The sequence below is a fragment of the Emys orbicularis genome, chromosome 25, assembly GCF_028017835.1.
Source record: "Emys orbicularis isolate rEmyOrb1 chromosome 25, rEmyOrb1.hap1, whole genome shotgun sequence".
NCBI lineage: Eukaryota > Metazoa > Chordata > Testudines > Emydidae > Emys > Emys orbicularis.
The window spans coordinates 5666091-5693774 of NC_088707.1; the positions used below are offsets into that span (position 1 = coordinate 5666091).

General features: G+C 56.2%; 2 protein-coding genes across 2 annotated transcripts in view; one reads left to right on the forward strand and one right to left on the reverse strand.

Moving 5' to 3' along the window:
- The first annotated feature begins 3492 nt into the window (after positions 1 to 3492).
- SNX11 (sorting nexin 11) lies at positions 3493 to 27181 on the forward strand. Its single transcript, XM_065422495.1, has 8 exons — positions 3493 to 3506; positions 4915 to 4966; positions 5511 to 5597; positions 6600 to 6700; positions 7416 to 7514; positions 7884 to 8096; positions 11063 to 11188; positions 27116 to 27181. The coding sequence occupies exons 2-8, from the start codon at positions 4943 to 4945 to the stop codon at positions 27129 to 27131; spliced, it is 666 nt and encodes a 221-aa protein (XP_065278567.1). The 5' UTR covers positions 3493 to 3506; positions 4915 to 4942; the 3' UTR covers positions 27132 to 27181.
- Positions 20685 to 27684, reverse strand: part of SKAP1 (src kinase associated phosphoprotein 1) — a 235036-nt gene continuing 228036 nt past the window's right edge. The window contains exons 12-13 of the mRNA XM_065422494.1: positions 21591 to 21700; positions 20685 to 20721 (exon numbers count right to left, since the gene is read on the reverse strand). Coding sequence (XP_065278566.1) covers positions 21599 to 21700 — 102 coding nt within the window. The 3' untranslated portion in view covers positions 20685 to 20721; positions 21591 to 21598. The remainder of the gene's footprint in view (positions 20722 to 21590; positions 21701 to 27684) is intronic.

A 27684-nucleotide genomic window follows, 5' to 3' on the forward strand; every position in this document is an offset into this window, starting at 1 on the left:
GAAAACTTCCACCCCCCACAAGCGGCAGTGGCTTTGTCGGCAGGAGAGCACTCCTGATGACAAAGAGCTGTTCCCACCTGCGCTTTTCGTCATTAAAACTTGTATCGTGCGGGGGGGGGGGGGGGGTTAACACCCCTAAACGACAAAAGTTTTGCCGACAAAGTGCCAGTGTAGACATACCCTTACACGGAGCTCTTCAGGTCAGGGAAAGGTACTCCGTGTCACAGCTGAATACAAGATGGAGCAGATTGTTTAGAGTAAGTGGTTAACACACATTTCAAGGGAACATTCAAGGTGAAGTGGCCTAACACCTCTCCAGAAGAAGCAGGGGGGCGGGGTAGTGGGTTTTAGAGAGGGTTATAATGAGCCATAAATCCAGTGGCTTTTCAGTCCATGATTTTTAGTATCTAGCAAAGTAATGAATTTAAGCGCCCAGGCTCATCTTTTCAGAGTGCTGTGCACGTTTCCTTTGAGGATGAGGACTGAGAGGTCAGATATGGAGTGATCGCTTTGTGGAAAGTGTTCACCCACAATTGATACAGTGTTTTAGTCTTGTATGATTTTTTTTTTTTCCCCCCGTGTGAGTTCATTCGAGAGCATAGTGATTCTCGGTTCACCCACCTAGTTGTTGGGGCATTTAGTGCACTGGAGGCGGTACACCACGTGTTGTGACAGGCATGTGTGGGATCCAGGGATCTTGCAAGGGGTGTTATGATGATCAACACCCCTCACAACAGTGGAGATAAGTCTACAGGTTTTGCATCTGTTGTTCTGGCAAGATCTGGTGCTGCTTTGAGTTGGTGTGCCCTAGTCTGTGTGGAGCTTGCTTCTGATGATCGTGGAGAGGTTGGGGTGTTGTTCTGAAGGCCAGAAGAGGGATTCAGGAGGGATTTTTTTTGTAGATGTGGTTCCCATTGAGTATAGGGTTCCAGTGCGGGGTGGTAGGTGACAGATAGGGATGGGTAGTTGGAGTGAGTTTTATTTCTGTATTGAAGCAGGTTCAGGGCATTGGAGTGGCACATTGCAGAATGAACAGGAGTACTTGTGGCACCTTAGAGACTAACAAATTTATTAGAGCATAAGCTTTTGTGGGCTACAGCCCACTTCTCGGATGCATCCGAAGAAGTGGGCTGTAGCCCACAAAAGCTTATGCTCTAATAAATTTGTTAGTCTCTAAGGTGCCACAAGTACTCCTGTTCTTTTTGCGGATACAGACTAACACGGCTGCTACTGTGAAACCTGACATTGCAGAATGTGATCTACTTTTCTGGCGGAGTGTCCCTTGTTTGGTGTCTCTCTCTCACCAACAGAAGTTGGCTCAATAAAAGATATTCCCATACACAGTTTAACACCTTCAAGGTGGGTATCCTGGATTTCCCTCCCTATGACAGCAGAGGTGTAAATGGGTCACATCACCTTGAATGGTCTCTTGAAATATGTGCTAACTACCTCTGCTAAATAATCTGTCCCACCTTGTATTTAACTGTGACACTGAGTACACTGCCCAGACCTCTTGTCTCTCTCACCAACAGAAACTGGTCCAATAGAAGATATTACCTCACCCACCCTGTCTCGCTAATATTCTGGGACCAACATGGCTACAACAACTCTGCATACAAAGCCATAAATCCATCCCTCAAAAACCGTCTACAAACAATCCAGCTGGAAGAGGTGAAGCCAGGACGCCCCGGGCAGGCTCAGCCCTCCAGCTGCCCCGATGAGTGGCCCAGATGTATCTGCAATATATAAAGCAAGCTGAACTGGTTTAAGAGCCTTATCTCTGAAATCTGCAGGGTCCCACTGGCTGGACTGTTGCCACAATTTGTTGTTTTATCTGTTTCTCTTCAAGCTATTGAGAGCGAAAGCTAATTATGTTGCAGAACAGGTATTGCAAACAGCTTAACTCAGAAGCATTTAATGGTGCATCAAATCGACTGACGCCATCCAGTACAACTTGGAGGGATGCAGCAAAGGAAGTGGTTGGTGTGAGGGTACTGTGCTAATATCTCTGCTATGTAACTTAATTGTTAGAGCCTGGTGACTAATCCTTTGGCACCTCTTATTCAGGGCTTTCCAAGTACTTTACAAAAGTTAATTAACCCTGTGCTGGGAAGAAGATGGGTGTTGCTATCTGTGTTTACAGCACCATGGAGTCTGATTTCTGACGGGCTCCTATGTGCTCCCACAACACACACGATGAATATAATTACAAATGGGGAAGGTGATGCGCAAGGAGTCTGCTGCTTGCCCAAGGTGTGTCAGTGCATCAGGAGAGCTGGAAATAGATGCGCAGTCTCTTGCTCTAACCACTAGATGACACTGCCTCCACCGTATAGCTTATCAAGACAACTTAGGAGGCTGGCTTTTTGGATTCCACCACACAGGTTAAAGTAAGGAGTCCTTGTGGCACCTTAGAGACTAACCAATTTATTTGGGCATAAGCTTTCGTGGGCTAAAACCCACTTCATCAGATGCATCTGATTAAAGTGTGATCCTTCCTCAGAGGTTACATTGGTGTTGGCAAAACATGAAATTGAAGCAGATATGTTGTGATAAGACTGAAAACTGGGGGTAGGGAAGCTGTAAAGCTTCAGAAGATGGGATATCTGTTTGCACCTTTTTTTGCCACAATCTCATCAGTGTGATCACAAGAACTAGGGGTCACCAAATGAAATTACTAGGCGGCAGGTTTAAAACAAACAAAAGGAAGTATTTTTTTCACACAACGCACAGTCAATCTGTGGAACTCCTTGCCAGAGGATGTTGTGAAGGCCAAGACTATAACCGGGTTCAGAAAAGAACTAGATAAGTTAATGGAGGATAGGTCCATCAATGGCTACTAGCGAGGATGGGCAGAGATGGTGTCCCTAGCCTCTGTTTGCAAGAAGCTGGGAATGGGCGATAGGGGATGGATCACTTGATGATTACCTGTTCTGTTCATTCCTCTTGGGGCACCTGGCATTGGCCAGTGTCGGAAGGCAGGGTTGAATTTTTATTATGGTGAACTTCAAAAATCAGTCAAGTTCCCAGCATGGGGAGTGAATGAAAGTTACAGCTGTTTTAAGAGGATAACTTCCTCTGTGGTCTACCAAAAGCTGAGACCATCTTCAGCCATTCTCTTGTGCACACACACATCCAGGACCTAATGAATCCAAACGGCAGGCTTACATTTCTCTGCCTGCAGGGCACAAACGTACGAGAACTGGGTGGAACTGACCTGTCCTTTCAACTGATCTGTCTTGGTTTTTGAAGAACTGAACTAACATCCCGTCTGATCACCAATTATTACTTACGCTGCGTGTTACCGCAACATCCGGGACACCATTGCGTTAGGCACGGTACAAACACAGAGCACAAAGGCTGTTTCTGGCTAGAAATGTAACCTAGCCGTAAAGGAAGACGGGGTGGCAGAAGTACCAGTTATCTTGGAGGGGAAATATCCCACCCACCCCTTGGCACAGGTTGAAAAATCTAGTGAGGCTGACTCAACCCTCCACCTTTCCAAGGTAAAGTAAGAGTCCACGCAAGCCATTTGGACCAGACCTTAAAAGCAGGGGTCCTCTCTGCCCTGCGTGGCCAAAGATCCTGGGTCACCCTTCCTATGAAAGGGCCTTTGTCTAAAACAACCTCTGTTACTGTTGTGCTGTGCAGCAGCTGGCTACCATTCCCCTCCCGCCCCCCAGAGCTGGCCGCATTTCAGTAGCGCTATGCACAGAGAGATCGGAAAGTGCTCTGGGATGAGAGGTGCGACACAGGTGAAACATTCTCACTTCACGAGTGTTTTTGAATGGTCTCTCCGGGCCAGCTATAGGTTTCCTGAGCCACAGTGGGTGCTATTCCTTATCCAGACACAAGCTGCCTTGTGGGAACACGGCCTCTGTATCCGTGCTGGGCAGGGACGCTCAGACCCGAGGAGGAGGGCTGAGCATGGCCGCTAGGAAAGCCTCTCTGAGGACTCGTCTTCCCGTACCACGCTAGAGCGGTGCAGCTGTAGCGCTTTAGTGAAGCCGCTCGTCCGCCGGCGGGAGTTAATCCGGGCAGTTAATCCGGGCGGGAGTTAATCCGGGCAGTTAATCCGTCTCCCTGAGAGATGGTAGCAGCTCTCCCGTCGCCATGGCGCTGCCCCCACGGGGGGTTAGGTCGGTATAACAACGTCATGGGGGGTGTTTATTTTTCACACCCCTGAGCGAGGTGTTGATGCCAACGTAGGTCTGTAGCGTAGAGCTGGCCGGAGTTGTAGCCTTTCCGATGCAGGACTCTGGTGATGGTGGCGAAACTCCCTTTGCAGGAAATCAGCACCTTTGTTAGCTCAGTCTGATGGCCTCCGTCTGTAACACGGTAACTTCTGAACATGGCGTCTGATCAATTACACATGGTTCTAGGCATCCATGGGTGGAACCGTATTGTTTTGGGGGGAAACAGGGGCTGTACAGAGCCTTTGTCAACCCTTGCTGTGTCCCTGCCCAGCACGGATACAGAGGCCACAGCTTCAAGCACCTCTGCAAACAGGCTGTAGATCAAAGAACTGGTTGATCATGGCACCCATTACCGCCTTTCAGTCCAACACCAGCCTATCTCAGCTCTGCCTGTCCTCCCAATGGTTTAGCATGTTGACACCCTGAATGACTAATCTCCCAGCCAGAAGAGAAGTAACCATGGTGGGGGAAGCGGATGGGCATGTGGAGGTGGGGAATGGAGGACCCTGGCATGGGGAGGAAGCAGAAGAAGGGTGCACACAGCTGTGGGACTGAGCAGGGGGAAGATGGGGTATCCTGGTGTGGAGGGTAAGAAGGAATGGGGCGGGGGGCATCACCTCCAACTGAACATGTGAGCCTGTAACTAGTCCAGGCACCTTTAGCTTTGTGTCAGATCTGCTTCGTCTAACTGAGGGTCTGTTTGTTTTCATCTGGACAGATGCTTCGCTCTGGGCTCTGGCTGTAGGATGTTGGAGAATCAAGAGCAAGAAGTAAGGCTCTCCCGAGTTTCTGCCGTTTTCTGTTCTGTGTTTGGGGGGGCTGGCAGGTGGGGGGAACGTATGGAGCCTTTGAATTCAGGCAAAGATGGAACCATAGTGGTGAGCGAGTTAGTGCTAGCAAAGCTGGAGCTTCACATACGGGGAAGAGGTGGGGAACCCTTAGCTGGTACCCAGGGGGATAATGTGAAGGGTTTTACAGGGTCAGGTGGGGGGATTAGTAGGGGTGATGAGGGCAGGAGCTGTCTGCCTAGCATGGCTGCAGCAGCGTGGGCCTTTAAGGGTAGGATGGGGTGGGAGGATTATAGTTTGGGGAATCACCAGGTAGAACGAACCTCAGAGTATGGCTGGGACACTCCCCCTTCAAAGTCTGGTGCTCCTGAGATCAGTACCCAGCTTCTCAAAGGCAGCACCGCTTGCCACCAGCTGCTCTCTGCTGTGGGTTACAGCTGGGTGACGGGAAGTCAGGACTAGGCCGGTTAGGATGGGGCTGCTGTGAACATCTCCTTGGAGTTAGGCAACATTTCTCTGCCCTCAGGAGCTGACCACGGTGCGTGTTCAGGACCCTCGGCTCCAGAACGAAGGCTCCTGGAATTCCTATGTGGATTATAAAATCTTCCTCCATGTAAGTGCAGAGCGGCTCCGGGGGACAGCAGGAATGGAGCTGAGTCTGACACCGCACTGTGCTGTCGCCTCTCCCCAGTGAAAAGTGGGTGTAAAACGCTACCTCCCCATCTGGCATCACTTGGCAGCGGTTTGAGATGGTGCAGGGTGCTGGACAATCTGAGACCTAAGGTCTTGCAAGAGGCTGCACCACAGCGTGGTCCACTCCGCCCTCCCGGCAGGATTCTGCTGTGTAGAGCTTGCTTAGCCCTGTACGGTTATCGGTGCTTTAACTAGTTGATCTTTCCATCATCTCTCACTCCCCCTTCTCTGCAAGCACCTATCTAGATCAGTGGTTCTCAACCAGGGGTGGCCACGAGCAGAGCCAGCATTAGACTCGCTGGAGCCCAGGGCAGAAAGCCAAAGCCCCGCAGCATGGGGCTGAAGCCCAGGGCCCTGAACCCTGCCGACCGGGGCTGAAACTAAAGCCTGAACAACTTAGCTTCACAGGGGCCCCTGTGGTGTGGGGCTCCGGGTAAATGCCCTGCTTGCTACCCCCTAACACCGTCCCTGGCTTTTATATGCAGAAAACCGGTTGTGGCACAGATGGGCTGTGGAGTTTTTATAGCAGGTTGGGGGGTAGGGGGGCATGAGGGGGAGCTCACAAAAGAAGAGGCGGAGAACCCCGATCTAGGGAATTAAATGATCCCTAGCCCCTTGGTGTCAGAGCAAGTTCCAGCAGCGAGTTGGGGCCATGATTAGAGCAGTTCCAGGCCCTCAGCTCCATGTTCAGGCCATGAAACCATGCCGCACCCCCCCTCATTTGCAAGTAAAGTCCTGAAGCTCCTCCTGACGCCAAAAGATTGGCTTGGGCCCTCCGCTTGCAACTTAATACCATGTTCTGGTTCAGATCAGAGCGTTCCCCTGGGAGCACAGGACAGCAGCTGGCATTGAAGGGAGATCTGTGCCCCCCTACAGGGAGCCACCTCTGACCTTTCCCGTCCTCCCGCGTCTCGTTTCACAGACCAGCAGCAAGGCCTTTACTGCCAAGACCTCGTGCGTGCGCAGACGGTACCGCGAGTTCGTGTGGCTGAGGAAGCAGCTCCAGAAAAACGCTGGCTTAGTGTGAGTGTGAAATTCCTCCTCCGCCTCCCTGATGCCAGACGCCAACTGCCCCTTAGCACAGAGGTGTTGGGTGTCCTGACCCTCCGTAGGATAAGGCATTATAGACAGGAGAGAGCAGGGGCAATAGAAACTGGCCCAAAGGGCTGGCTGCACCCACAGATTCCAAGTCAGGTGAGCTGGGTTCATAGAATCAGAGAAGGGAGGGTTGGAAGGGACCTCAGGAGGTATCTAGTCCAACCCCCTGCTCACAGCAGGACCAATTCCCAACTAAATCATCCCAGCCAGGGCTTTGTCAAGCCGGGCCTTAAAAACCTCTAAGGAAGGAGATTCCACCACCTCCCTAGGGAACCCATTCCAGTGCTTCACCACCCTCCTAGTGAAATAGTGTTTCCTAATATCCTAATTCTAGTAAATGTGACTGGGGGTCAGTGACGTGGAGTGAGCGAGTGCCCAGCACCAAAGTAAAGGCCAAAGTGTTCACCTCCCTGGGCAATCTCTTGCTTGCAGAGGACGGAGGGGCGTCTAACGCTCTAGCTATGCAAGTACTGGCTGTTCCCGGGCCCAGGATCTCTACGATCGCCCCAGCTTGGCGGTGGGTGAAAACGCGCTCTTGCTGTTTGCACGAGGCCCGGCTTCTCCCACCAGGTCCGTCGCACGTCACCTCGTGCCGTCTGTGCATACCGAGCTGTTTCCTTCCTCTGCTCTGTTCCCTCAGGCCTGTCCCAGAGCTGCCAGGGAAATCCACCTTCTTTGCAGGCAGCACCGATGAGTTCATTGAGAAACGGAGACAGGGGCTCCAGCAGTTCCTGGAGAAGTGAGTGGAAGGGATGCAGCTCCCTCACGCGGCTGGCTTGGTGGCTGAAATGGGTTTTGGGAGGGGGGGGGCAGGGGCTATTTCACCTCAAAGCCCTGCTTCCTAGCAGGAAAGAAGGCTGCCTAACGGCTCCGTTCCCCCAGGCTTGAGGGTGGTGTTTGTCTGGGGTCAGAGAAGAGAATTCCCGCTAGGGAGCCTGAGCTGGAAGGGGGTAATGCTGGCTTTTGGGGGGGGCATGAAAATGCTCACTACCATCTTCAGCAGGATCCTCCCCTGCCCTTGCTGTCTACCAGCCCCTGTGGCTGGTACGCAGGCCTGGGGGGCTATACCGCATTCTGCATTGTCCCCTCGCTTCCTGTCTCTCTCCAGGGTCGTGCAGAACGTGGTCCTCCTGTCAGACAGCCAGCTGCATCTCTTCCTGCAGAGCCAGCTGTCGGTGCCCGAGATCGAGGCGTGCGTGCAGGGCCAGAGCCCCCTGACCGTCACGGACGCCATCCTCCGCTACGCCATGTCGAACTGCGGCTGGGTGCAGGAAGAAGACGCCCGCCCTGCGCTCGTGGCGGGGGCAGAGCTCTACAGCAGGTACTGGGAGCAATCTGAGGGACTCGTGGGTTGGATGGAGTGAGACCGATAGCTGGAACTAGGCTAAGAACCAAGCCCCCTTCCATGCTTGGAGCTGATCTGTGCTAGCGAGACCAGAGCTGGAAAATGGTTGGAACCTGGCTGTGGCCTCTCCAGAGGGCCCGTAACATGGCTATGGGCCTTCCCACAACTTAGCCACTGCATCAGCTGTTGTGGCCATGTGGGGTCTAATGTGCTTGGTCCGATCCTCCCAAAGAACACACTGTTGTCAGATGCTACCGGTGTGGTGCTCTGGTTGCTCCTATGTTGATATCACTCGGCTGCGTGCGTGTGTTCCCTCTGTGTGCGGTCCCAGCTCTGCAGATAGCTGACACAGCAAACCCGACAAGAACCCCCAATAAACACAGAGTCTAGTAAGGTACGAAGGTACCTCGGCCAGGTTTATTGCGATCTCGGACACAATTGCAGTTCCCTGTAGATTACTTAGTCTACCAGGCATACTACGAGAAAGTGCCTGTTGGCAAGGACCTGGCTCAGTGGCGGGACTTTCCACTGCCCCCGTGGCCGGACAAAGACACCACCCCAGGGATACATTCTTATACACAGGTACAAACAAGTTACACATCACTCCTGACGTATTGAGGTGCAACCCCTCTACGCAGCAAGGTACAACCCCTCTACGTAGTAAGGTGCCGCCTCTCACCTTGTACATGTTGGTTCGATTAAAACAACTCTATCCATCATTTTACCCTTTTGCCCCTGTCATTGGGATGGGTCGGCCTGTTCCATGTTATCTGTGGAATGTTCCAGTATTGGAGTGTTCTGATATCTAGTGTTCAGTACTTTTTAGGTATGTATCTTTTTGCAGCATCAGCCCTTTCCTTGCCAGCTTCTGTGAGCAGGGCCTGCCTCTGGCTCACAGCTTAACTTTGCTTTATGTTAGCAAGGTCTTGACCATTACTTTGGTTCAGGCCTTAGGCCTCATACCGGGCCTCTGATACCAAGGTTTATATCTCAGGGCCTCCTCTTACTACACACACCACATCCAAATAGGGACGTGGCTTTAATTCACACGATCCCCAACCCCCATCTGCTCCTGAGCGCCCTAGGACTCGTCACGGCCATAGGTGCCGACTCCGTGGGTGTTCTGGGGCAGGAGCACCCACGGGGAAAAATTGGTGGGTGCTCAGCACCCACCGGCAGCTCCTCACCCTCCCGTCCAGCTCACCTCCGCCTCCGCTTCCTTCCCTGAGTTCGTCACGTGCCCGCTTTTTCCCCCTAGCTCCCAGTGCTTGCGCCGTGAAACAGCTGTTTCACACGGCTGGGGAGGAGGGGGGAACGTGGCGCACTTGGGGAAGAGGCAGGGCTGGGGTGGGGATTTGGGGAAGGTGTCCAATAGGGGCAGGGAGGGAGCGGAGTTGGGGCTGGGAGTTTGGGGAAGGGGTTGGAATGGACGCCGGGCAGGGGAGGGGAAAGGGTGGAGTTGGGGCGGTGGGGGGCGCAAGCACCCACCGGCGCCGGGGAAAGTTGGCGCCTATGGTCACGGCCTGCTTGGAGGATTTCTCCACGTCGTGCGCCATCTGCCCGGAAGGAGCAGTGCAGAGTCCCATCGCTGCTCTGTGCTCACCAGGGGCCTCCGGCACATCCTTTCATCAGTAGCAAAGGTGTCGTGCTCTGGAGCGATGGGGGCTGCATGTTCAGAAGGGCTCAGCTCCCCTTTGGGCACCAAAACAAGCATATGCTTCCTTCCTGATGCTCCCCCTGTTCGGAGCTGTCTGTTGAATGTGGAGCCCCCACCTGACTCATCTAACACCCACTTCCCTTGGCCTCTCCTCTAGGGGGAGCAGTTGGGTCGGGGCGCTAGACCTCACACTGCAGGCACCTACTGTAGAATCTCTCTAAGCCTCCGGTGTGATGTGGGGGGAGCCACCCCCACCCCCTCAACTCTGAGCAACCTTTTCATAGAGAAGCGCTGTGGTGCAGCCTCTTGCAAGACCTCCAGGCACCTGTCCCCAGGGGACATCGGTGCTGAGAATACTTTGTATTCTGCTGCCCTCCGAGCCCACGGCTCCTATGCACCAGCAGCCCTGCAAAATCCTGGTTGCTTGAGGAGTGGAGACGCGCTTCTCACCCTGGCCAATGGGAGGGGAGGTGAATGGAGCCATGACAGGATTGTCGTCCTAGGCTGCTAGGCAAATGAACCCAGCTGAAGATCATGCCCCGCCGCAGCGTCTCGCTCTTGGTTTTAAATAGCAGGAGAAGAGGCGGGTGGGTGGGCCCCAGCACGAGACCCGTGTTAAGAAAGCCCCTCTGGTTTAAGGAAGGGTTTGGAATGGGCGCAGGGAGCCGGGCTGAGGGGTAGGTATCCGGGCAGCTCGGCAGGCTAGACGCTTCGCTGGCGACTCCTGTCCTGGCCGCACTCTTCCCCCTCCCCTTCCCCTCTTCGCTGCGTGTGGTGGGTGGGGTGCCTGGAAGCGGAGTGGTGGTGCTGGAGGAGGGGAGCAGCTGGCTGGCTGAGCAGGCCCCACCTGCACTGCTCCTTGGGCCAGCTGCGGAAGAGGCCCCTGTGGAAGCACGGAGAAGAGGCTGCAGGCAGATGGGGGCAGGTGGCTGAAAGGAAGCTGCCTGCTGCTCTCTCCCCGCTCCACGGGAGCACTTGTGCGGAGGTGGATCTGGAGTAGGGCAACTTTCCCAGCCCCCCGCTGCTCCTCCCAGGATTGCTGGGGTCGGGCGCCAGGCTTTAGAGCGCTCAGGTCCTAGTGCTGCCGGCAGCTTGGCCCCAGCACTCACAGGAACCGGGGGTAAGGTGGCAGGAGCAAGGTGCTCGCGCAACTCCTCTATCAGTGGCTCACTGCTCCAGGCCGTTACGCGGGGCAGGATGCGTGTGTAGCTCGGGAGAGCTGGGGCTGCGCATCTTGCCTGGAACCCCTCTTCCTTCCTGACTCTCCTGTGCCTTCTCTCCGTAGCTGCGCTGGTCTCGGAAGCCCCCCTGTTCGGAGCTGTCTGAAACCCCCTTCGCGCTGGAGCGACTTCGGCATGGAAGACAACCACTCGGATAGCCTGGATTCTCCTACGGAGCAGCCGGAGACGAAGTAAGCAGCACAAACGATCGTGTACACCCTGTCTGGGAGCAGCGGCTCTTGCTCTGCGGAGAGCTGAGGATGGCAGCTGAGTGGCTCCCGTTGGTGCAGGATTGGGACCCTGCATGGCACGTGGGCCTCATCCTCAGCCCCTCTACTCCCAGCAGCTTGTGACCACTTCCTGCCGCCTCTGGACGGTCCTCTTATGAGGCAGGTGCTGGGTGAATACACAACTGAGCTGTACAAAAAGGGAACCAGTGCTTAGTAGAACCTAAGTTTGTTACTCCCCAGGGCTGTGTCATGCTCTTGTGGGGGGAACGGTGTATATTAGGGATGGGGGCTGCTTGAAAACAAAAGCCAGCTCCCTTGATCTTGGCTTGATTCTCTGTCCCCTTGGAGCTGGGTCATGGAGGCAGATGCTCATCGCTGCAGAGATCCTCCAGGAGAGATGTTGTCTGGATCCCTAGGCCGAGCTGCCGTCCCTCCTTGTCCAGCGGCAGATCAGTCAGCTGTCCCAGCAATGCTCAGTGGATTCTCGTTCCTAGAACTAGAATTCAGTCTTCGTAGCATTCCCCTCTGAAAACCAACGGCCGCGTAGGCACGAGCGGCGCTGCTTTGCACGGCTGAGAGCCACATTTAAACAGCGGCTGTGGGGTGGCCTCCCCTCAGCTGTGCTGAGCCAGAAGCCCACACGCTGGGTATGGATACCACCTCCACACCTCGGTCCTCCAGGCCAGGCTCGGCCTGCAGGCTGCGTGCAGCTGGAATGAGCCAATGAGCTTTCCCTGGGGGCTCTATATTGCAGGGTTGATTCCTCCATTGCGGCGGGGCTGGGGGAATGTGTTGTGGTGGGACAGTGAGGTCAGAAGGTTGGTTGTGCTCCCCTTTTGTGTGGGACACCCCTCAAGCTGGGCTTCCCTGCAGGAGAACAAACCTTTTGGCTAGCCCCGACCTGCCTGAGCCTAACAGCCAACTGGAGCTGAAGAGGGCAAAGGGGAAGGGCAAAGGGTGGTGATCCCTATAGCCAGCCATGAGGGAGCAGAACCGAAGAAAGAATCCCGTAATAAAGAATGGGCAATCCCACGCTGCAGCTACCACCAGGGCCTCTCTGCTTTCAGCCTGTCGGGTCCATTTACTCTGCTGCTCCCCGTGCCTTTCCACCAGCCCATCCTCTGGCATTGACTTGGCCCAGAAGGCAGAGCTGAGGTGCTCTGGCCTGCAATAAATGTGAAGTGCATGAGACGCTGGGTGCTGGTGATTTATGTCTGGCGGGGCGGGGAAGAGACCAGGAGGGACCCAGGTGGAGCAGGGAAGGCTAATCACAAACTGATCGTGTTTGGGGAGGAAAAAAAATAATGGGGCTGATGCATCTTAAGCAATAGGCTTGGGGCTGGCTAAGATGCCACCAGCGACCATCCCTGCGTTGGTTGCATTGGGCACTAGATCGTGACAGCTGATGAGCGTCCAGCTGCAGCTGGGGGGGGGGGGGGGGGGGGGCGAAAGGGCTTTTTCCTCCAGCCCGGGCTCCCCAAATAATACGTCACTGCTAGAACCCTGAGTGAAAGATGCCCCTGACCAAGGGCCTCAGTATTATCCTCCGTCTCCACAGGGTCTGACAGTTTCCCCCACCCGGGGAGAGAACCTGCTTCTCTCTGGCTCTGTGGGACTTGGTCAGTAGACCCAGCGCGAGCTGGCTTTAGTACTGCTGAAAGGCGATGGAGCGGCGTGGGGGGGAGCAGAGGGGCTTGGTTTCTGGGGTGCCTGCATGTGGCTTTGGGGCGGGAGGGACATACTGATCCTGCCAGCCCCTCTCCATATACCGCTGCACAGCAGCCCTCGCTCCTCCCCTCAGCCCAGATATGTCCTTTCTGGTGCTCCTTCCTTGGGCAGGGGGCTGACGACCAGCAGGGGCCATAGAGAACAGCGGAGCGGCTACCTGCTCAGCTGGTGCCTGGTGGTGGCCAAGCTCTGCAGTAGCCCAACTCTCCCCTCTGTGCCCAGAGCTCAGCAGGGGGGTGTGACCCGCGGGCTGGGGAAGGTGAGGGCCACCCTGCAGGCAGGAACGCAGCCCGTGCTGCTTAGCAAGGTGGGAGTCCGTTTCCCTCGGGGTGCCTGCCGTATTCGTCAGACCACGCTAGCAGAGCCGGCTGTGACCGGGTTGGTAGATTACGCCATACCTTGCTCAGTTTCATGGACGGTCACGATTTGGCGGTCGCAGGGCCTGGCTGTGAAAATCAAGTTGGGTGTCGGTCGATTTCCCCAGGTGCTTGTGATGAGGTTCTCTTCCCCCCCCCCCTCCCCCCCACTTCACATGGGTGTGTTCTCTGCCTCGCACGATTGGGAGGAGGGGGGGAATGAAGCCTACAGAGGAAAATCTAAAATGTCAAAAGAAGTTCATTTAAAAAACCAGACAGCTGCTCGCTAATGGTAGCTGCTCTGCCGATTGGTTGGGGCTGCCTCATGAATATTCATGAGCGCACAGCTCCAAATGGTGCAGCTGTGAGGCCAGCTGTGCCGGCAGCGCTGATCTAGAAACTTCCAGCCAGGAGCGGGTGGGGTCGGCGATGCAGCCAAAATGCCAGGCAGGGGCTGTCCCTGCTCTCCCCCCTCAGCGGAGGCTTGACTCGCAGGGACAGCGGAACGCAGGGCAGACACGCACCTAGAGGCATGTGGGCTGCACCCAGGGGTGAGCCGGGCCCCCATTAGGCTGAGCAGCGTTGGTGCTGAAGCCAGGCTCGCAGAATCACAGCATGCGGCAGGCTCTGGCACGGGCTGCCCTGCTTGGAGACCTCTGCCAGAGCACAGTCTGCCCTGGGGTTTTCCCTTCAACACCGGCTTGGACGCAGCAGCTCTCACTCCTCTCTGCAACAACCGTGCTTACCGAGCTTGCTGGGTAAACATACTGCAGTGCAGTCTCCTAAACGCCTTCCTGGGGCAGTTCCCCTCCCTGCTAGCATGTGGTCACTGAAAGGCCGTTCCCCACTATCCTCTTGCTGTATGTCACATTCTGGGGCTGTGGGGGCTGCAGCTCAGAGCACCAGCTCCACCTCCCTCCTGGCACAAACCCAGGCAACTGCTGGCTGAAACTCTACGAAATGACCACGGGGAAAGGGGAAAGCCACCGGAGCAAGCTCTCCGGCGTGTCGGTCCTGGCTGCTGCTGAAACAGTGCCTACCCCCAGCGCTGGCTGCATCTCAGGGGCAGGCAAAATTATTTCTAGAGGTGCTGCAAACGTATCAACCCGGACCCAAAATCTACTCACTTTTCCAAGGAGGGCGGGAACAAAATCCCGCTACTGTCGGCTGGGCCTGACCAAACCGGAACTGACTCAGGCTGAGGGGAGTTGTCAGATTAACTTGAGAGCACATGGGCTTCACAGCGATGAAAGCTACTGGGGAGTTAAAGGGGGGGCATTACAACACAGATCTTTTCCAGAGCAGCAGCTGGGCTCCGGTACTGCTCCAGAAGGCTGCTTACGACGTAGGCTGGGAGACGCCGCTCTGATCCCGGGGAGGTGCAGGTTCTGTTCCCTTTCACCGGGGAGGGGCTTGTAGAGGTATTGAACGCTGGTTAGCAGAACCACCGGGAACCCCCAGCTTCCCCTCTGGGCACTGGGTGCTCAGCGCCTTTGAAAGTCAGGGCGTTAGCTGTGCAGGAAATGGGGAACAAGCCCTTCCCTCCTCCGTAACCGCTCTTTGCTGCTGGCTGCGCTTCTGCGGGAGGATCATTTAGACCCCGACTCTCTGTTCCACTCTTGGCCCGAGTGTGTCTCTTTAATAGGGAAAGTAATTTTGCTGCTGCCAGTGGCATGGACGCTGGGGTGGGTAAAAGCACGGCCTGGGCCCGCCACAGACCCAGTAAGCAAAGGGCTGCCGGGGCAGCTGTGGATTCATGTGGAACCAGCCAGCTGAGAGGGGGCTGCAGGCAGGCGCTGTGCTGGGAGCGAACTGCTTCCGTCCAGCAGCCGGCAGGCCTGGATCCCGAGCCCTAGTCCCTGCTTGCTGCTTGCCACCGAGCTGAGGGCAGGTATGTGACGGGCACGCAGAGCAGCTCAAGGTAACCTTTCTCTTGCCATGTGGCTGAGGCCTTCTCGAGATGACTCCCCCGAAGCCTGGCATCAACCCAGCCTCTGCCTGGAAGCCATCCAAGCGCTGGAAGCCATCCAGGCTCATCCTTTCCAGCTCCCCGAAGGAGGCCTGGCTGTCTCTCAAGTCTGTGCAAACAAATTGTAGCACATGTACCACCCAGCCAGCTCAAATTGAGAGAGGGAGGAGCCCCCCAACCCCTGGCACTGACTGATCAGAATTAGAGGCTGGAGCCAGCTACCTCCACCAGACTAAGCCACCTGCCTCCTCCGGTGCTGGCGTTTAACCTGCCGACTGGGAAGCTGCTGCTGCCTAAACCCAAACCCTGGCTGTACAGAGGACTCCCCAGCCCGAGGACTGAGCGCTGAGAACGTTGCCGGCTCCCGTCCCGCCCGCTGCTGCCGATGGAGGGAGCAGGGCCTCCCGCCCCCCCCCCCCCCCCCCCCCCCGTGTCCAGACACCTGGAGCGCACAGCTGATAAAGTCCCCCTTCCCCCAACAAAGGTCTTCTGCTGAGAGGGTAAGATAACAGAAGGGGGGTCTCTATCCCTGCTCTCCAGCCTGGGGGAAGCGCCTAGCTTTCAGGGCCAGCCCCTGCCACTCAGAGCCCACCCTTCACCTTGGGCAGGGCTGGAGTTAGGCCTCATGCTGCCACCAGCTGATTAGCAGATGTGTCACTGCTGGAATCAGAACTGCTGCATGCCATAGGCCCTCTACTGCTAACGAAGATTGTCCTAGTACCCAAGAGGTGGCTGTGCTGATGGAGCAGGAATTGGAGAGTGCTGTCCTTCCTGGCCCTAGGAAGAGACAAATAGGCCTACCATAGGGACGGCTATGGATTTGTAAGCATCCTCCACTCTCCCCTGAGGCTCTCCGAGAGCTTTATTGGGGCGGCCCAAGGGCTTTACACCCCTTGGCCAGACAGACAAACTGTGGCACGAGAAGGGAAGGGACATGGGGTGATGGCAACAGACCCCAGGAATCCTGCTTTCCCATGCCCCTATTCTGTCTGCCATGTATTGCTACTCTTTCATTTTCCTGTCTCTCCCCTGCACCCCACCCCACTCCCAGGCTGCAGTGAGAGCAGGATCAGGCCCTCGGTACAGTAGCTGGTGCTCTGTGGGGCAGGTGCCCTGTCAGATAACCCCACTGCAGGGGATGGGGGGAGCGATAGTCACTCCTGCTCAACCCACAAGCCCAGCGCTGCCCATGTGTTTGCTTTGATCAGTGAAAGCGTTAATAGAACAGTAAAGTCGTTGCCATTAGGCTTCAGAGTCAACACCCCACTGAGCTGAATGAGGCTGTGCACACCTGCCTCAGAGTGACTGTTGTGGGCTGCCTGCAGACCCAGGCAGATGTCTCCTCAGCCTCCAGGGGCACAGATGGGGGTGGGTGTTTTTTCAAAGGAAACCAGCTACCGAGCCAAGCGTCAGCTCACCAGCAGGCCCGATTCCCCCACCCCCTGCACCTCTCACAGCCTCTGGGGCCCTGCCATGCTGCAGCCTCCCCCTTAGAGCATCACGCGGCCTCCTGCCAGCGGGGAGAGAGGCCAGCACTGCAGCAGAATCGCTGCACCCTGCTGCATGCCAGGAGGCTCAAATATGTCTACCAATTACGGGACAGCTGTTCAACTGGCTGAAGGGGGCGGTGGGGGGGACGTGTCTCTTTAAGAGCCCTCCCAGTGAGTGATGAGGGCTGGGAGATGCAGGCAGTCAGGCCCTGATTAAACACTCATTGTGCAGAGCACGCTTAGAAAATTACTGTAATTACAATCCGGTCCCAGCAGAGGGACGAGCTCCAATCCTGGTAATAACCCGGCCAGGTGCCTCTTTCCAGCTCCCTGGCCTCCTTCAGCTGCTAAAAGATGGAAGAAAGCTGCCATTGTATCTGACCTAGGCAGGGCCGGAATGGGCTCTGCCGCCCGGGCGTGGCGCTTTGCTGCACTGGGGCTCTCTGCCCAGACAACAAACCCCCGACTCCAAAGTCAGGTGCAGCGACGGATTCATCCTCCAGCGCCCCCTCCAGTGAGCGACTCGCTCTTTGCCTTGCAGCCGGCCGGGTTTGTACCACCAGCCAGCCGGCGCCTTAACGCCAACCCTTCCAATCACGTTAACCACTTGGGTGCTGCTCCATCTTACCAGGAGCAGGAGGGGGCATGGCAGGGGCGTTCCCACGCCCCAGTGGCCATAAGGACCCATATTATTATTTACATTACTGTAGCATCTACCAGCCCCAGGCTTGCAGCAGGGTGCTAGGTGCTGCACAAAAAGCGGGTCCCTGCCCTGAAGAACTCGCAGTGGCATAAGTTAGGGAAGCCGGCAGGGCTGCCTGAAGCATTGCTGGGGACCGAAGTAGGGACGGTCCTTGCACTGGGCTCTGAGTCAGGGCCCGGCTCGGAAACAGCCCCTTGCACCCCCTGGATCTCAACCCCCAGTGGGCCGTGGCCCCACATCTACTTTAGGGCGCGTAGTTTCCAGGGGATCATAGCGCGGGTGATCAGGAACAGGCCGATGCTAAAGCCCGGCTCAGCGGGCGCCCGCTGTATCCTCCCGCCCTTTCCGTGGTGGAGAGAGAACGTTAGCGTCTCCTGAGACGGTCTTTGCCCCGCGTTTGCTGCTGAGGAGCCCAACGCACGTTGCAAACAACCCAGGAGAGATCAGTCAATGGAAGGAACCTCTGGGGGGCCTAACCCCCACCCCAGCCAGCAACCTCTGCACAAGGCAGGAACGCTCACCTTAGACCCCGAGAGGCCCAGATCCTCAAAGGGGCCTAACTCCCATTGATTCCAACAGGTGCCTAAATACCTTTGATCTGGGCTTAAGCAACTTGCCCAAGGACATAGCGTGTCTTGGTCGAGCAAGGAACAGAACCCGTGGCTCTGGGCTCCCAGGCCCTTGCCTTGCCCAGAGCCCCACTCCGCCAGGCTTTACGCCTGCTCCTGCTAACTCACTCAGAGCATTTCAGCCCTGGTTGCCTCCGACGAAGCCATTTCTCGCGTTGGCTGGTTTTTGGACTCTTGCTACTCCTGCTGTTCACTAGCCTCCCTCTCGCCCATCACTCGTTCCCAGCGTTGCCGAGTCCAACTGGCCCATGCAGCAGCCAGGGCGTTGCTCCAGACCCAGCTCTCCTGGGTTTTGGCCACAACCGCATCCCTCTCCCGTGTGTGTCTGAGCCGAGGCCTGGCGGGAGCCGTGGGAGACCTGGGGGGGCTGCCCGGTTTGGCGGGCCGGAGACGGGATGCAGGGAGGCCGGGCCCAGATCGCGCCTCCAGCTCGCAAAGGGGCTGGTGTTTGGCCTTGCATGTTGCGGCAAAAGCTGGCATTTGCACCATGAGCTACAAGGAGCCCAGCCAGGAAGGGAGGGGGACATCTGACAGCTCCGAGGCCCTTCCTCTTGCCCAGCTGCGGCTGCTTCCCTCCCCCCCGTGCGTCGCTCGCAGGTGAGCTGTCTTGGCACCATTGCTAGTGGAGCAGCAAAACTAATTGGAGCTGTCAAGGCTCTTCCCTGCTCCGAGTCCAACAGCAGGCGGGCGGGAAAGGCTTCCAGGTGCTTTGCTACGGGCTAGCAACGTTCCACAAGGCGGCAGGGGACCGGTTCACGCCCCAGCCCCTTCCAGCAGCGGGGAAAGAGCTCAGCCTTCTACCTGCCAGCAGCAAGGGCTGGAACCAGAGGCCCGACACAGTGGCGTAGTCGAGCAGGATCTGTGCACAGCTGATTGCTTTGAGATACTGGTAGTGGTTTTAAGTGTGGTGGCTGGAAAACAGACAAAGTGGTTCCTGGTTTGTTATTTTCTGTTTGCTTATTTCGGGAAAGGGAAGCAGGGACAGAAAAGGAAGCAAAATAAGTAAGAATGAAGATCAGAAGAAGCTAAAACTGCACAAGTTGCAAATTGCCCAGAAAGACTGAACACTGGGCCTGGGAAAGTCTCTGTTAAGCCCCTGAGCTGAGGGCATCTCAGTTTCAGTGAACTGCAGCCGGGTGTGGCCCAACCTCTGTGTCTGTGCTGAAGCTGACTAGGGTCTGAGCAAGACAGGAGTGGAGCTGGAAGGGGCCCTGTTCTGGCAGGAGGGGGTTCTCTGTGGTATCCCAGGGCATCGAGTGACGGTCTCAAGGGAAGACAAATGGAAATTGATGTGCAATTTGCCCGGGAAAAGGCTGCCTACCAACAAACCAGCTGCCCCCACTCCAGCCCTCCTCCCTGAGCTGCTGAGGGCACTGGCAATCCCCCACAGAATCGCAGTGTGGCTCTGTCTCTACTTGGCCCCAGTCCTCAAAGGCGAGTAGCCACCTAGCGGAGACTTTCCTGGAGAAACTGAGCCCCCGAATCGGGAAGGCCCTTAAAACACCTGCTTAAGTCTGAGCACACACTTAAGTGGTGGGCTGAATACGGACAATACTGCACTTAAAAGGGTCAGTCCCGCCAGTAATGGTAGCTGTAGGGTGACCAGACAGCAAGTGTGAAAAAATCGGGACGGGGTGGGGGGTAAAAGGAGCCTATTAAAGAAAAAGATCCAAAAATCAAGACTGTCCCTATAAAATCAGGACATTTGGTCACCCTAGATAGCTGGCTCGGGAGAATCAACACACCCCAGCCATGTGCTGTGATGTGGGAGTTAATTTCAGGAAGGCTGATAGCTTTTTTCCCTTTGGCCCTATGCTGCGGTGAACAGTTAGCTACTACCACCTAGTGGCACATGGGGGACACAGCCTCTCTCTTTCCTCTTCCCCCCCCCCCCCCCCCCGTCCCACATTGATGGAAAGGTGCCAACCCATCCGACTTCTGGGCTGGCCAGTCGTGGAGGCTGAAGTTCTCTGTTGATCCCCAGAGATAGGGCAGCACACAGAGCGTGTCCTCCCAGCCCCACAGCGGAGCTGATAGAGCTCCTATCAGAAGAGGCTGGTCACGGGCCAGAATTGGTTTATTGCCCGGGAGTCTACCAGGGTCGGAGAGGGAAGGCCAGTTCCAGCGTTGTGTCCTCTCCTGGCACACGCCCGTCTCTCCTCCCTGATCGCCGAATCCAGCCGCGGAGCGAGCCAGGGACTGAGCCTACAGGGACGCTGAGACGCTGCCAGAAACCATGAGAACGAAAAGAGAATCTCTTTATTCTGGGTCTTCCCCCCGGCTCACAAAAGAAAACAAAAGTGGCCCCTACGTTGGCCGATTGCTCAGGCGTCTCGTCAGCTGGGGTAAGAGCCACATACAAAGCCACGGGTCATTCCGAATCAAGTGGGGAATGAGGCCGATATTACGGAATCTGGAAGGGTGTGTGCGTTAGCTTGGTAATTGGCTCGGGGGGCGAACGGGATGCTCTGTGAAACAGCAGCGACGTGGGTGTTGGGACGTGAGTCTCTTCACGTGGAGGTGGAGAAGGTTTCCATAGGTGCCCAAGGGGCAGCAGGGGAGAGGACCCCAAGGTGGGGGCGGCTGTCCAGTATGTCGGGGAGAGAGGCACCAGGGAGTCTAGGAGGAAAGAGATACAGGAGTGAATATTGGCGAGGAGAAGATGAAAAAGGGTGTGACCAGGGCACAAGCAACCTGTCTGGTGCACACCCAGCGACTCACGGCATGGGAGAAGGTGACTTCAGTTGATGCAGCAAGAGGCGGTGTGGGCCACTGGTTAGCACAGGTGATTGGGAGTCAGGACTCCTGGGTTCTATTCCCAGCTCTGGAGCTGACTTGGCACATGATCTGCCAGCTCTGTGCCTCAGTTTCCCCACCTCTCTACAGGGCTTTGAGAAAAGTGAAAAAGTGATCTATAGCCAATGCTCTGCCGAGTATTACTATGACTACCACCGAGACAATGTTTTCTGGAAACACAATCTTCTGGGTTGCTGTTGGCTCCATCCGACCCAAAGGTAACGACCCTTTTCTGCACTTCACACAGGGATCTCCAAGTCAGGGACATTTCCATTGCAAAGCCCCTGGCTCATGGTCACAGCTGGACTCACTTCAGACGCCTGCCCAGGGTCACAGAAAAGCTGGGAGGGGAATGCAGAACCCTTGATTCCCCAGTCCTGGGCTCTAACCCGCCGCCCTCACGCCTTGAACGTCAACGGCTAATTCCTCCCACCTCAATCTCCAGGATGGTTTTTCTGCCTCCTTCGCTCCAGTGTAAGGTGAAGACCAGAAGATGGAGCCAAAGGCAAAACCCTCCCAGGTTTCTCCATGTCGATCTTCACAAAAACATACCCTGGGACTGTCCCAGCCCCAGCCGAAACATCTCAGACCTCCTGGCAAGACAGTTTTGTTATCAGCGAGGGGGTGTGTGTGTGCGCAGTCTCTGAAGAAGTGTGAAGAGTTAATCACCAAGCAGCGGCTGTGCCTCTTACCCATTGGATCATCTTTCCTCCAGTTCGTAGGCGGCTGTGAGGTATTCCTTTGGGACGATCCCCACCTCGCTGTTCAGTTCGCCGATCCACCAGCCATACATGTTGTACTCCTGAGAAAACAAAGCAAGAAAGGGCCCAACCTTGGACATCCTGGACTAGATAACTTAGTCTTGCCTTGAGAAGATGTCTCGAGGTCCCTTCCAGTCCTACGATTCTAGGATCTTAGATAGAGAGGATGGGGGTTACCGTTAAATCACTAGACAGGCCCCCTGGGTTCCATTCCTGACTGCCACAGATTCCTTGGGCAAATCACTTCCAGCCAAATTTACACAGATATCACCGACTAAGGCCAGTAGCCAGAATTAGACCAAAGTATTACAAGTCCTCAGGAGCCTAAATTCTCGTGTGCCACAGGCAGAGAACAGGAGAGACCGAGGTGCCATCAATGCGCTGGTAGGGCACCGATTAGTGAACCATGCCCACATAATCCTGGCAAGTGACCCACACCCATACGCTGCAGAGGAAGGCAACCCCCTCTCTTCCCACAAGATCCCTACCAATCTGATCTGGGGGAAAATTTCTTCCCAGCCCCACCTATGGTGATCAGTTAGACCCTGCGCATGCAAGCAAGACCCACCAGCCAAGCGCCTGAGAGAGGGAACGCCAACCCAGAGCCCCGGCCCACCCCTCCAGTGTCCCACCTCCAGCTGTGGGCAATCTGTGATGCTTCAGAGGAAGGAGACAGAACCACCCTCCCAAAAAATAGATGGGGAAGGAGGCGATCCTTCCTGACCCCAACAGGCGAGCGGCTGGAGCCCTGAAGCATGAAATAAATCAAGAAGAAACTAAGAATGCCATTCAGTGAGGTAGGGCTCTCCAGGCAAGCAGCTCCCAGCACTTTGCAAACAGGAGGGTGACACTCATTCGTGTACAGAGGGGCAGCACAAGCATAGGCGCGGACTCCGTGGATGCTCTAAAAAATAGCTGATCAGCTGCTCCCCCTCCCCCCAGCACCTCCTGCCTGCCGAGGATCATCTGTTCAGCGGCATGCAGGAGGCGCGGGGGGAGAGGGGGCGGAGCGAGGGCAGAGGGCGCTCGGGGGAGGGGGCAGAGGTGGGGCCTTGGGGGCTACGGGTGGAGCAGGGGTCAAGCTCCCCCCCGGCAAATCAGAAAGTCAGTGCGCCTCTGAGCAGAAGGTCTAGGAAACCCCTAAATTCCACGTAGGGCCTATTTTCAGGGCGTCGGCAGGATATAAGCAGTGCATAGATGCAGAGGAATGCCCCCCCTGGATCACACCCATGGCCCAGCTCCTCCGCTGTGCTTTCACCGACAGCCACCAGCCCCAGCTGTTTCAGAGGAAGGTGCAGCAGCAGGTTGTTTCCACGTGGGATAAATTTTCACATGGAACGTTTCCTCCTAAACCCTTTGGCTAGAGGTTGGCTGGGGTGCTGACGCCCTGGTGCTGATCCTCTGCACAGCATGAATTAAGTCTCTATTTTACAGATGGGGAAACTGAGGCACAGAAGCGCCACGGTTGGGGGTAGGGGCACACGATGAGAGACAGAACCCAGCCCTCCCGCCAGATGATGCTCTCAGTGGAGCCAGAGTCCGGCCTCCCCAACCCCAGGCTAACCCACGGACCACGCTGCTTCCCAGCCGCGAGTGCAAGACAGGAGCAAACACCTGTCAGGGTGGCTGACTTCAGCAAGCGATGCGCTCACCAGGGCGCCGCGTGGCAGCAGACGCTGCAGAATCTTTGAGCCAAGCAGACCTGCCAGGCTGCCGGGTCCCAGAGGGATGAAAGACCCGCCCCCCCCCGGCCGCATTGCAACCCTCTCGAAACAGGAAGGAAAATCCCGCAGCAAAAGAGAAGCAAAGAAAGCTTTGGATGAGCAGCTGCCTTAGTGCGGAAATGAACGGGATCTGCACTCGCAGCAGGAGGAAATTAACCCACCCAGGAGACCTTTGGCTAGAAGGGGTGGGCGGTGGGTCAGAGAGCCGTCCAACGCATGAATGGAGCAATCCAACCCTCCTCCCTCCAGCCCTCCTCTGCCCACCGCAGCCCGAACACCACGAGGTATTTTAAAATAATTTCGGCTTTGATGAATTGCCGGGGAGCTTGCAATTGCTCATAATCAAAGGGAGGAAAATGCAAATGAGAGCCAGTCGAGAACGATCGGCACCAAACGTTTATTCCACTGCACCGTGCCAAGAAGAATTAAAACAACATTAAACTCCCGGCAATAATGTTTAAGTCCTCGTTTCCAAGTGCCAAATTGCACCACTCTGGATCATACAGATGTTTGTTAATTATGCTAATTTTTATTAAACTATTAAAACGAGGAGTGCACTGGCACAGCAAGCCAAAGCCCGGCACCGAGTGAACCCTGTTCTCGTCTGGAGGTGCTAATTTGCTAAGATGCTGACGCCTGGGTTTAGGGGGTGCTGAGCAGCTGGGTTTTTCCGGGGCAAGGGAGGAGAGCGATGGAGGACTGTTTCCCTGGAATCTACCTCATCAGCTTCCAGCAGGGCTTGCACAGATTGGGACGGGGAGTGGGTGGGTAGGAAGAACTTAGCTGAGACAATCATCTGGAGGTTCATTGCTTTGAGAAGGTGGTGAACAGGCACCTGGACCTGCTGAGAGAGGGGGTCTGACACGCACACTCCCTGCAGGGCGATACGCACCTGCGGCTCAACACCACCGTGCACCTGGCCGGAGGATCTCCAAGCACTTTGCATAGCCTCGTGTATCCCCATTGTACAGATGCGGCAACTGAGGCAACAGAGGAGGAAGTGACCTGGCCACCGTCAGCGACTGAGTCCAGGTTGCTTTACAACCCAGGGAGTCAACATCCTCCCCCTCCCCGCCCCAATCCTCCTCTTACTCGCACCAGTTTAACCCCGTTGATTTACACGTCACTTCTGATTTATCCCAGTGCAAGAGGAGACTCTGCCATCAACCCCTTGCGTTATGCTCGATGCACACAGGTAACAAAAACCACCTGTTCAGCACGCCAGGAGGCCCCAGTTCTGCTCTCAGCCCTGAAACCTCCTCCCTCAAACTCAGAGATCCGCTCCCAGCCGGACGGCCCACTCCACTGGCCCCAGCGCTCTCTGCATTTCCTCCCGGCGACCGGCAGTGACAAGCGCACCCAAAACAGACGCTCGTTCCAATAACCGGCAGCCAGCGGGTTTGTGCACGGGGCCGTAAAAGGATTTATGCTGCTAATCTCCAGCAGCAAGGGGAGAACACACACACACACACACACACACACACACACACACACACACACACACACACACACACACACACACACACCCCGCCGTAAAAGGAACAGCCAATTCTATCACCGAAAATGCGCCACGGCCACCAGCACAGGGAATATTTCACAGTTTGAATCAGCCTCCAGTGGTTTCCCTGTTGCCATTTATGGCCACGCGAACATCACGGCCCTCCTTAGCGAGCCGCCTGTCACAGGGCCTTGAATCCCTCCATGGGGCTGCAAATGCCCTCCCAGTAGGTGTCGGGGGAGGGAAGCAGCAGGCTGCTCCTCATAAGCCTGGAAAAAAAAGAGATTGGAGCCCCCCTGCTACATGATTGCTGCATTTTAATTTCCAGCTGCCCCGCTGCTTCCTATTTGTGTGATCTCTTCCAAGGCAGCTGAGCCATGACCTGGAATGACCAGCCCTGTCCTGGGAACAGACGAGATGGCTGGGCCAGATTCTCAGCGGCTGTACATCGGCGTAGCCTTGTTGACTTCAGTGGGGCGTCGACGACCGATGGCAGCTGAGGCAGGGCCGGCTCCAGGCACCAGGCAACCAAGCTGGTGCTTGGGGCGGCACCTGGAGGGGGGCGGCGCGGCGCTCGGGCCGCCGGGGAGAGCGGGGCCACAGCCGGGCTCGCCGCCCCCCCCCCCGGCGCTCTGGCCGCCCTCCCCCCCCGCGCCTTCCCCCCGGCTGCTGGGGGGAGAGTGGCGAGCCCCTGCTGGGGCTCGCCGCCCTGCGCTCTGGCCGCCGGGGGGAGAGCTGAGCCCCACCCGGGGCTCGCTGCCCCCTCGCCGCCCTGCCCCCGGCGCTCTGGCCGGGGGGGGGGGGGGGGAGAGCCGAGCCCCCGCCGGGGCTCGCCGCCCTCCTCCCAGGGCTCCGGCCGCCCTCCCCTCCGGCGCCCTCCCCCCGGCCGCCGGGGGGAGAGCGGAGCCCCCGCCGGGGCTCGCCGCCCTCGCCCCGGGGCTCCGGCCGCCCTCCCCCCGGCGGGAGAGCGGAGCCCCCGCCGGGGCTCCGCCCCCCCCGTGGGGGGGGCGGCCAGAGGCTTTTTTTAACTGGGGCGGCAAAAAAGCCAGAGCCGGCCCTGAGCTGAGGAGCTGGCTTTTGCCTTTGAAAGTTCAGGCAAAGACCTGTTGGGGTTTTCCAGCCTCCCATGTTAATTTAATTCCAGGTCTCGTGCTAATGGTTCCCCATCCCCACCCTACAGGGCCCCAGAACCAGGGGGCAAGAGGAAAACGAAGCCCCCGGTTCATTGAGCCATAAGAAAGGCCGTACTGGGTCAGACCAAAGGTCCATCCAGCCCAGTATCCTGTCGACCGACAGTGGCCAACGCCAGGTGCCCCAGAGGGAGTGAACCGAACAGGTAATGATCAAGTGATCTCTCTTCCTGCCATCCATCTCCACCCTCTGACAAACAGAGGCTAGGGACACCATTCCTTACCCATCCTGGCTAATGGGCTTCCCCACACATCTGGTCCCACCCCTGGCGGGGTCTTCTGCTCCTGGCGTGGAAAGAGAACTTATTATTTGTATGGTGAGAGGACGGCTCTATGGTGCTGGGTGCTGCATGGATACGTAGCAAGAAACAGTTGCTGGAGAACGGCAGAGCTGTTATCCCTCTTTGACAGGCAGGGAACGGTACCTTCATCTCCTGTCTCTCAGGCCGGTGCTTTTAACCACAAGCCCGTCGCTTGGACCCTGAAACCGGGGCTGAATCCCCTCCTAGGCCGCAGGGTCATCAGGGGAACACTAGCGTGATATTAACATTGCTGCAAAGACAGCAACTGCTCCTCCGGAGTGAGCGTTTCCCCCTCCCCCCCCCCCCCCGAAATACGCGCGTTTCCTTTCCTTCTACCAAAAGCAGAGCCAACAATATTTACTCCGGCTTCTGGCCCTGGCCAACATCCGTGCGCTTTCTGCCCGTCCTCGTAAACAACCCGTGCCTCCTTCAGGAACACAATCCATCAGCCCCCCTTCGCACAGAAGATCAATGACGCTTTGATGGATGCCCAAGGAAAAGCCAATCAATCAGGGACTTATCGGTTTATGATTGCTTGGCCCCATTATCAGTGTGTGTGTGTCATACATTATTGTTAGTCAAATGGAGGATCCTAATTCATAGGTGAGGCATGCCCTGTGCTGTTAGAGGGTCAGCTGACACTGGGAGTTTTATACCAGGTCAGCTATATATCTGTTGATCTAGAAAACTGGCTCCGAGCTGAAGCTAGCTCTGAAATTTAAAATTTACCTTCCCCCCTCAGGGAATTCAAAACTTGAAGCCAGCGGAAGACGCACAGTCACTGCTCAGAGACCTCGTTTATTTGGAAGCACTCACCTATGTTTTCCCAGCATGGGGGATTTTTATCGGGTGTGGAGGCGGCTTCCACGATACTTCGGCTCCCAGCGAACCATCCTGTTCTCCTCCCCCCTTCCTCGTTTATTATTCAACCTCTCTTCAGATAAATCACAATAAAAATGAATGATTAAATTTGCCCCCGACGATTATTTATTTGCTCTCGCCAGGAACTTGTTAAATGGGTTCCTGCAAGACGGGAGGTGGACAGGCCTAAGAACGCAAGCGGATGGGAAAAGCCAAGGGATGGCCGGTCGGAGCGTAGGAAATACGGGAAGTAGCAAGTGAGGGCGTCGAATGAAACGCGGCCATCCCCACTTGAGCAAAGCCGCCATTTGGGGAGAATGGGTTTAGCCCGGTTCATGCTGGACAGCACCAGCAGAACTTAGGAAGGGACTGGCCACTGTCCAGGTCCGTGCACATGCTGTTACTGCTGTGTGTGCAATAACATGCTTACTCCCAATGACTTCCCCCCGG